Here is a 10,594-nt window from a genome sequence, read left to right on the forward strand (position 1 = left end):
TAAGGTGGCAAAAATCTTCGCACAAAACTTTGCAGAAATACTTTCACCTATTTTGCGCAGCTGAAAAAGGAATGCTGTATGCAAATGAAAGTACAAGGGAAAATGTTGGTAGGCAGAATGTAACTCCAGATGGAATTAAGCTAGGACATTAGGAATAGGACCCTTATTTTACAAAAAGTACCACTTGATCTTTAATAACCTAAAGTGACCATGACTGTCAGATGTGCCTCTTATCCAAAAGGTAGCATGGGTATACAGCAGTGACGGGCAACCTGTGGCCCATCAGGGTAAGCTGCAAATGTAAACGTCTGGCGGCCCGCTAGCAGATTACCCTGATGGGCCACGCGGTTGCCCACCATTGGTATGCAGGATAACAGAGTTTCATAAATGCTTTAACATGATGCTTTAGTAGTACATGAGATCTTACATGGATCATTTCCCCTGGGGAGAATTTCACCCTTTAAAAGTAACAGGGAATTTCTACATACTGTACAAACTCTACTTACTTGTGTGCATTTTATTCTACTTATTGCATATCTCTTTTTCCCTTGTAGACGGGTGCTTTAGTTCACAGTTATAGGGGAACAGGAGGGATTTTTGAGGTTTGCTGGAATGCAGCAGGAGACAAAGTTGGAGCAAGTGCTTCAGATGGTTCAGTAAGTATAGTAGAACAATCTCAACATTTCTTACACATATATATTTTTATTTTATTAGATAGTTGCATAGGCTGGAGGACTCTTGACTAAACAGAGAAATTTTGTTTATTCTGAGGAAGAATGAGTACAAATAGCCAATTATGTAAAATTTTACCTATAAAATGTGGCATAAAGCTGCACTTGTTTTCCATTCAAATTAACATCCGAAATTAAGGCTGGAAGTTCTCTCTCTTGGTCATAGGGGTTTTGTGAAGTGTAATCCATTTTTATTTGTCAAGTCCTTTAAAATTGTCAGATGCAAGTGTGAAATGTTACGATTTTGAGCCAGGAGAGGCTATAAAACTGCATGTACTATAGAAATATGTACGTACGTAATTGGTCTGTTCATTTCAGTATGGAAGCTAGTTGTTTCTTGCAACCGGTTTCATTTCAAGAGAACTGATCAGTGTAGGGTGCCGTTTTTTTATATCTGATATGAATGAAGTATCATTTGAGTTGCCATTGAGAATTAAACAAAGACGGGGTACGAATTTCTGAGCACTCATTGGTTACAAGTCCCTTTTATACAAATAACATTTTGCTTACATTGCTTGGAGTGCCCAGGAAATGAGCTCCTACGTTCTAATAAAGCATGAATCTGCCCTTTTTTCCACTGTAGCGGTGTGACAAAGTCTGGCCTTCTAGGTCTTTTGATGTCACCCTGCAACAGCACTGCATTAAAAATACTAATGTGTGACTCTGCACGGCAGCCAGGCAAACAGTGGCTTCTTAATGTCCTGGGTTAATAAGAAAGGAGAGAGACAGGAATCAAGCCCAACACAAATCAGAAATAAGAGTGTTGGGTAAGAGCTATTATGGGCACGTACTCTGAGAGTTGGTAGCTTGAAGGAGTGCCATAAGGAAGTCAGTAAGTGAGAGAAGCTAACCTGGTACCTTCACAGTCCAGAGACTCAAATGAAACCAAAATAGATTGGTTTGTTGTGGTTCAGAACAGAAAGTGGGCAGCTCTCTTGAGTACAAAAAGAAATGAAACCACATTGCAGAGACTTCATCTCAGTTAAAGTTTTCATACAGTCTGCATCATGTAAAAATAGGTAGCCGGTATTTTGGTATCCCTAGGAAGGTGTCAGAAACCCTAAATTATCTACTGGGAAAGTGTAGAGATTTGTCCTCTACCTATCCTAAAAGGAAGATCATTTGAATATATTCAGACAAAAGTTACAGATATCTCCCCATTAAGTTCATTTGTCATGTGACACTAGTTTTAATTGAACATTTAAAAAAAAAAGTTTTCTACTGTCTCTGATGAGGTTTGTTAGTAAAATTATATCTCTAAATCCACCCACAGCTTCCCCGCTAATCCAGAGCTAGTTATACCATAAACTGGGTGGTGATGAAACAAATGATGAATGCAAATGTAGTTTACATGTGACTTCCTTTTTCTGGTAAGGTAGCCTCAATTTGTAGACATGAAGGATATCCAGGCTCTAGCAATTGATCCATCTTCTGATTAGATTATAATAGGAAACTGTACTATTAGATGTTCTTTTCTTGGCTGGTCCAATCAGTTCTAATATTTTCACCCTCCCACAATGAGATTTAATGAGATCTTACAGTACTTCACAAATTGACTCCAGATAGATTCCTTGGCTTTTAACTACCACATATTAGGCAAAACCATTCATAGTATCCTTTTTTGTTGTTTTTGTTTGTTTCCCATAACAAAAAAAGAAACAGTTGAAGTTCCAGTTAGGTCTTGTTTTGAATGACTGGGATATAACCATGTTAATCCCTTTGGGGTTTTTGTAATCTGGAGAAGCAAAATCCAAATAAAACCCCTCATTAACCATTGTGTGTCTTTACATTTTGTCACAATATTCTGGTGTATCCAATGGTGGTGATTATTATATGTATTAGCAAAGCATTCAGAGACCCTTAATATGGCCTTAGTGTGCTGGGAATTGTAGAAACATAAAAGAAAAAAGATCAACCTTGCTACAAAGAGCTTGCAATTTAAAGAAGGACAAGACACAACAGTGGGGTGTAGCACACCACAGGGGTTGGGGATTGTGGAACAGAAGACAAGGGTGGCAGTACTAGGAGCACCTGGTTACGCATTATTAGCACAGCACACAGCAAAAAAAATTGCCACTCTTTAACCAAATGGGCACCAGGAGAAATACACAGGGAACTACAATGTAAAGGGTAACTCTTCAATAGCACCTAAATCATGTGTTAAAAAATGACTTAGGTACTTAGAAGCCTCAGTGTGCATAAAAGTCAATGGGACTTTGGCTGCTAAATCACATAGGTGCTTTTGAAAATATTACCTAGAATCTTTTGGCTTTGTTCGTTGTATTCATAGTTTCATATGATGCACAATGTTCATCATGGGGGGCGGGGGGTTTCCTGCCAATAATAGATTTGTGGTTAATTTGCAAAACCTGGTTTGTTGTTGTTATGACTTCATATTACATATAGAATTGTATAGCTGTAAAAATGCTGTGCAGTGTGCATTTCTGTATGCGTATTTTTTTTTCTTACAGGTTTGTGTATTAGACCTACGGAAATAGCGCTACTAGTTGGAAGCCATGGACCGACTATGAATGTGTACATAGCCAAAATGACTGTCCCTAACCCATGTACTGCTATAGTCCCAATTGAACCATGGCCAGTCCAGTACAACCAAACCTAAAAGAAATATATACATATACTGTATATAAAATAAAATAAAGATTACACCCTGAAGAGGATGACAGAGTTTTGTCACAGCTTGTGAATCCTGTTCACCAAGTGCTGGAATCTGCTGTGCCCCAAAATAACATTTTAGAAGTTTCGCGTATGAAAAACAGAAGAGAGAGAAATATACCATACAAGAGCAGACCATACATGTACCAAATTTGGAAGATACTAGTGACAGCCTTTATTTCTCCCTTTTAAATCCAGAGTCACAATGGTTTGTGGTTTTGTTTCCCCTCCCCCTTCTCAGTAGTTGAGCAGTTTGCTTGTACGGAGAAAACGGACTTGCATAAACCTGCAGCGGTATTTTGTTCTTTGCTTTTAAACATTGGTGTTTTTTTGTTTCATTTTGGTTAAGTTTACGGATGCATGAAGTAAGGGAGTGAATCGGTTCCTTGTTTATATTTTTTCACCTTTAAACAGAGTTTCTTTTAAAATATATATATTTTAATGCATTATTTCAAGAGGTAGAGTGAACTTGATATTTGGTACATTCTGTGGCTCCGAGAGCACAATTTTGAGTGGGGAGGGTGGGTGGAAGATGGGTGATTGGGGGAGAGAAAAAAGAAACTCACCTCTGAGACATGACGTTTCATGTCCTGTTAATCTATAAAGTACATCAGCAATGGGTATAATGCTGTGGTTTTTTTCTAATGACATGGCTGAAATGCAGTAGTTTCTTATTTGGGACATAATTCTGCCAAACTTAAGAATAGAAGGGCACAAAAAAAAATACAGGGATGCAAATAAAGAAATAAAAATATGCATCTTCTGTTCCTTTGAGACCATAGCTAAATTATGGTTAAATTGTGCACTATTGTGAAAAGGAGCAAAATGTAGTTTTTGGTGGGGGGGGGGGGGGGAGGTTTGGTTGATTGGTTGGTTTTTTGTTTTTTTAAAGATTAAAATCTTTTTGGACGAGGGTTCATGCCACAGCTTCTACAAGAGTTCCCCATCATTGTTCGTAGGAGCTCAGATGTCTAATGTAACGAAATTCCAGTATTAAAAGTATCTAATGTAATTTTTCTTTATACAAAAAAAAATCTTTGGCATATATTTGATAACACTGCCGTTATCAGGCAAAATGTTTACTACCTTAGATTTAAAAAAAATCTTAAAAACAGAGGACTTGCTTCAAGTTTATTTTAATAGCAGTGATTCAGCTTATTTAAAAGATGAATACTTGCACTAATTCCCCTGCTGCTCCAGTCCTGCAGTTTGTTGTATCTTGTGACTATGTTTTTTTCCAAATATAAGGTAGATGTAAGCTGCTATTTTTTTAATAATCACTACTATATTGTGTCTTTTACTCTGTTTACAATATCGAATATTTTTCTTACAGCGACATATATAAGCGGCAAACCTTTTTCTGCTCATGTGATTAAAAGTATATTGATAGTGATTTTATTTGTAAATTATAGCATGAGGGTTGTGTTTATGCCTATATGGAGTTGAAAGGGTTTTGTCTCGCATAAAATTCCAGGCGTATAAATCTCTATAAAAAGAGGTGGTCACTCTCTGTCACAAACATTTTACTTAAGAAATGGTTTATATTATAAAGCTTTGCAAAGTTATCAGTTTTATAACACTATTTCAATCACAAATTAATTTTGTGGCTCATGATCGCTAAACTTTAACTTTCTGTAGTTAAGTATAAATTGATTTAACCCAAATAATGCAGCTTTTACATTTTAACAGAATTGTTCTTTAGGCATTGATTTCTGCTATTGCCACAGACTAACATGACTTGAAGCAAGTCTGAGTTTGGCTAAGGTAGGGTCGCAGTTTGCCAGTGGTAAAGAGAATACATACGTTCTTAATATGTACCCCAGTTGTTATCAGTGGGGCAGATAATACTATAATACACCAAATTTTAAAAACAACAACCAAACATTCATATCCATAAAGGCAGTCATCCATGATGGTTCTGTGCCAGCTATTTTTAGGGTTTTGGAACATATTACTGTTTAGAACAACTACCCTGTGAGTTACAATATGTAGGAAACCTAATATGTTGAGTGTCTGGCACTTGAAATATTGCTTTTATTGCTGGAGGTCCATGATTGTGGCTGACCTCTGTCGTCATTAAGAAAAAATAAAAAAAAAATCTGTGCAATAATTTTAAACTGTGCTCCCAGGAATAGACACAAATGTTTTGAGTATATTTAAGCTGCATTTTTCCTTTAGCAATGCATTTGTCGATTGCACTGAATTTAAATTGAAAGTCAGAGGTGATTCTTGATAGTACTTTTGTATTTTAATATGGACAGTTTATTCATTTTCATACAAGTTATTGGATGGTTGTTTCAGCGAATTAAAAAAAATGTTGTGGAATTCTGTGACATAACTGCAAAACCACAGCCATGTTTGATAGTATTGCCACTTTTCTTTTTCTCAATCTTCAGCTGTTTTAGTTTTGAGTAATTCTAGTTGCTTAAGCATAATGTCAAGTATCCATAATTAGAAAATACAGAGCTTCATTACCACAGGACTGTGGGTTTTCAGATGTTTGTACGCACTTCAGGAATATCAGTTTCATAGGCCTGGGTGTCTCTGGATACATGAGCCAGACGTCAAGCTGGTGTGAATCAGCGAAGCTCTGCCGCAATGGAGCTATGAGGATCCGGCCAGTATATTTTTTTTGCTGCTGTTCTTTATCAACATGCCACAGTACTGCTCCAGTTCTGCACAAACTTCCTCTTGTCTCTCATGTACTATAGAGCGTTAGCCATGTGTATGCATGATGCTTATTTCCATGTTTTATGTGAGGCACGAAGGAGTACCATGGTCATTAGATTCTTTTCTAGTGCTGAGACTCATATATATATAGTAGAACAAAGTAGATTTTCCACACTCCTGCCTTTAAGGGGTACATGCCTAATATTATTAAGGCCCCAGTTCTGTGAAGACTTAAGCACATGTTTAACTTTATATGCTAAATGTCCCACAGAAGTCAATGGGGCTGCTCCCAGCATGTGAAGTTAAATGTGTATCAATCTTTGCGTACGTTTGTAAGTTAACATTTTTTCCAGCACAGTGAATTCTTGGGCGGGAACTTTAGTTTGGGAAAACTGGGGTCACATTTATTGATGGGATGAGGCATGGACTGCTGTCATGTTTGCAATCTTTTTTTATCATCAGCTTTGGAATTTCTTGTTTCCCATTTCTGTATAAGGAGTTCCTAGAGAGATCCTCATTTTCTATTTTTATTTTGGCTCCTGTGATTTAAAATTGCTGTAAAGATTCCCAACCCTTTGACTTTCTAGTATTTACAAAGTATTTAAGTCCTCATACATTTTTTTTTTTAAATTCTTTGTAGTATTGATAATTCAGTTTGTTTGGGGAATACTTCTTTACAGGGTTAAATGGTGTGTCTGGCAGAGGACTGGAACTCTTGTATGAAATACTAAAAGTGCCTCTTTTTCTGGGTTGGGGGAGGGAAGTAATAATTACCAGAGTTTGAATGACATGACAGTTGAAACGTGTTTCTAGATTTTAGGACACTTTAGTGAATCTTAAGAGAAAGGCCAAAGATTTGTACCAACTTTAATTTTTATGTTTTTAAATGCATTCCTTTTTCCTTACACTGCTTACCTCATGTTAAGGTATTTAAGGAGACACTGCTGACTTTAAAGCATTCTCTATCTTTAGGAAGTGTAGTAGGTACAATAGGGCTGTTGTACCAGTTCGCCTTGGCTATAGAGCAGCCTAACAGCTAATGAATTTAATTCTGTCATATGAAGGAACTTCATTAGAATTGCAAATGTGGCTTTTCAGCTTCTAAATGAAAGGTTGTATGTTTCCTCTGTTTAGTAAAGAGAAGACATAGGGGCCAATTTTCCAGTCCTTACTCAGGCAAAAGCTTCCCCCTGAAGTGAAAAGGTCAATGGGATTTTTGACTAAGTAACCGTTGGAGGATTGGGTCCTTCTAAGTATTGGACAATGTGACACTTAGGTATAATGGGCCAGGAAAAACTCCTATTGACTTAGTGAGAATTTTGCTTGAGCGAGCTCTGCAGGATTTAGTTCAGTAGTCCTTTAGCTTGGCGAGCAATACTCTCCTACAGACCTCTTCTTCCTACCGAAAATGCCTGTAGAACTTGTATGAAGAGGGATCTCCAGAAGTCTGCACAAAGCAGGAGCAATATTGTGGCATGTTGGAAGAAAGTACTGGTTTGGGAGATGGCAGTAAATCTCCATGAAGACGCCTGGCATTTTCCCTGGTGAAGAGGAAGATGTGATGCAGTTTTCACTCAGTTTTCACTCTAGCGCAAGCTCTGAAATATCACGCTCAATAGTGAATTGTTCAATATGAATATGATTGAAGGCAGACAAAAAACAGAAAAGTGCACCGTTTCTTTTTAAAAATTGCAGGTTTTGTATTAATAGTGCTTCAGCTCCGTAGTTTTGAAGAGCTACAAAATTCTCTTCAGCCTTTGTTTCCAGGCTTGAGGCCTGATGATAACTTGGGACATTAATTACTTTTTTATTTTAAGTAACAAGTATTTTTACTTCATAATGGTTTCCTGGCATTAGAGGATAAATTTAGGGAAACAGTCTGCATGTTGTTGCTAGTCCAGTGTACTTTGCAATCTTGTTTCACAACAGACTGCAGTGTGCAGATCAGTAATCCTAGAATACAGAAATAATTTTTTCTCTCTCTCCTGACATTCACACTGTAGTTGTAATGGTTTCATTTTGAAGTTACAAATCCTTTGGGTCTAATTCTGTGAGCCTTCCTATAGCACTGGATTAAAATGTCTGCATCATTTCTTCAGTTATCCAGTTAAACTACAATTGTTGTAAAAGTGTAAACCAGCCCATGACAGTTTTTTGTACTTGTTTAAAGGACTTTTATTGTTCAGTTTTCATGATTATTGTCTGAAGAAGACTGATATAGATGTTCTATACTGTCCTGGACCATGTTAATTACACTATGATGTTATTTTGGTTCTACATCACAATGATTTGTCCCCAAAACCCATATCCCTTCTAGGCACATTTTCTGTTGCAGTTTCCCTTTACATTGTATTGCTCTGACAACTGTAATTTGAATCAGATCTGAAAGAGGTCCAGAATAAAATATATTTTGATATTATGTTGGCTGGATGTTCTGTAAAACATTTAATATCATATATTTGGTACAGGATAGTTGCAAATAGTTGGCTTGGTAAAAAGAAGAGGAGTGTTACAATTGGTTTATATCTATGTTAGCACAGTTTCATTGTTCTTTAGTAAGTAATGTAAAGTAACACCTTGTGTAATGTTATTGGGGTAGTGCTCGTAACAGATCCATAGCAGCAGAAGTGCATTATGACCTTGATTCAGCAAGAGATGTTGGCCCCCTTAGTTTCAATGGGACTGCTGCCTGCCTCTCCTGTGCTGAAAGTTACATGCACGTTTAACTACCTGGCTGAATCGCAACCTATATGTAGAATTACACATTTGTTTTTAACAAGCTGTTTGAAAAAAATGTGCAATAATAGGTGTGTGTTCTTCCCATCAGGCACCCGGTGGACGTGGGAAAAGGTAGGTAGAAGATTATGAAGTTCCCTTCACAGCCCCATTCTTGAAATGAAAGGCTGGGTCTTAAGGTTTTCTTTCTCCTATTAAGCTGTGGAGTTTCACTTCACAGAGCTCCATTCTTATTCCCTGGCTAAGTTTGATTATACAGAATATTTTTATGCCTGTTCTATTTTAGACATTTGGAACAATTTTTGAGATTACATATGGAATAACATGCATCCATTTGTATATAATGAAGCTATAACTCCTTCAAAATTTAGGTGATTCCATAAACCAAAAGAGGGAATTTATATTTTCTTGTTTGTTTCGATGCCAGTAGAGCTCAGTAATGGAATTATTGCTTTGTTACATAGTTGTGTTTATTTGCTGTACCACATTCAGGAAAAAATAATGATATTCAGTCTGGTTATTTTTACAGTTGAAATTAATCTAATGTATGTTATCAAAGCTTATCTTTATTTTAACATGTTAAAACTTCTGTTGCAAAATTTTAGTTAATGTGTTTAAAAGTAAAAAAGCAGCTTGGGATGGGGAAGTAGTTATTTAAATGCAAAACTGGTCGTGCCCTCCATCCACATTGGTACATAAATTCTTTATAGGACTTGTCTACTATAGCTTGAATACTGTGGGAGGAACAACAGTGAAGAACAAATCACTTTCCCTATATCATTGGTACCAACATGTACCACAACCACTGGCTCCTCCCCAACACTGCACATAAGTCGGTCTAGATGTCTCGAGAGATCTGCAACCTTTGCACCTAGTAGGCAATTCCCTATGCAATTCTCCCAGTCATCACAAACCCAACTATCTATATTTCTAATGATTGAATCCCCCATTATTATTACCTGTCTTCCCTAATAACTGGGGTTCCCTCACCTAGAGGGGTATTCTCAGTGTGTGAGGATACCATGATATCATATGGCAGGAGGGTCCAACTATGGGAGTGTTTCCCTCCACTCCAGTTTGATGATGTCCTTTCCAGAGACTTTCATCCTTCTCAACAGCACAGAGGTTTTCAGATTGTAGGTGGGATGACTCTACTGTGTCTCGGAAAGTCTTGTCTATGTACCTCTCTGTCTCCCTCAGATCTTCCAGTTCAGCCACTCTGGTCTCTGAAGGCCATGAGCTGCTTGCACCAAGTGCACACATACGCGACGTGCCCAGAAGGCAGGTAATCGTACATGCCGCACTCAGTGCAATAAATTTGATAGCCCCCACTTTGTTGCTGGACTTTTGCCTCCATTATTTTTACTCCTGCACCATTTTTGTTTTGGGGTTTTTTTTGTTGTTGTTTAGTTTTAAGACTCTCTTAAACAACAGGGTCTTAAAAATGGCTAAATAACAGATCAACTCAGATTATGCTCCATGAAGCCAAGACTTCCTTGTGAGGGATCAACTAAGAAAAGCCCATCCAAAATTCCTCAGGGATTTAACTGAGGAAGAGAGAACACTAAAGTACTAGACTGGATCCAATGAAGGGCTCTCCTAAGGGTTAAAAATAGTGAAATTGCAGGCCCAAGGTGCACCGGACACCAAGAGCCACAGTTTGTAGGTTCCAGACAACTAGAGCCTAGTCAGAAAATAGAAATAAGGATATACAAATTTTCAAGTAAAATATACAAGTGACATGGACAAATGCACTTGTGAAATATTCAAATTAGGGTTGGTGA

General features: G+C 37.4%; 1 protein-coding gene across 3 annotated transcripts in view; it reads left to right on the plus strand.

The window, feature by feature from the left end:
• The window catches only part of TBL1XR1 (TBL1X/Y related 1), a 173,834-nt gene extending 169,597 nt beyond the window's left edge, over positions 1-4,237 (plus strand). For 2 of the 3 annotated variants that reach the window (XM_074962907.1, XM_074962908.1), the window contains 2 exons: positions 555-656; positions 3,203-4,234. In XM_074962907.1, coding sequence (XP_074819008.1) covers positions 555-656; positions 3,203-3,229 — 129 coding nt within the window. In that variant the 3' untranslated portion in view covers positions 3,230-4,234. Of the gene's footprint in view, positions 1-554; positions 657-3,202 lie in introns of all 3 variants that reach the window. The other variant, XM_074962909.1, reaches the window with a different exon arrangement.
• The last annotated feature ends 6,357 nt before the right edge of the window (positions 4,238-10,594 follow it).

The sequence above is a fragment of the Natator depressus genome, chromosome 9 (genome assembly GCF_965152275.1).
Source record: "Natator depressus isolate rNatDep1 chromosome 9, rNatDep2.hap1, whole genome shotgun sequence".
Taxonomy (NCBI): domain Eukaryota; kingdom Metazoa; phylum Chordata; order Testudines; family Cheloniidae; genus Natator; species Natator depressus.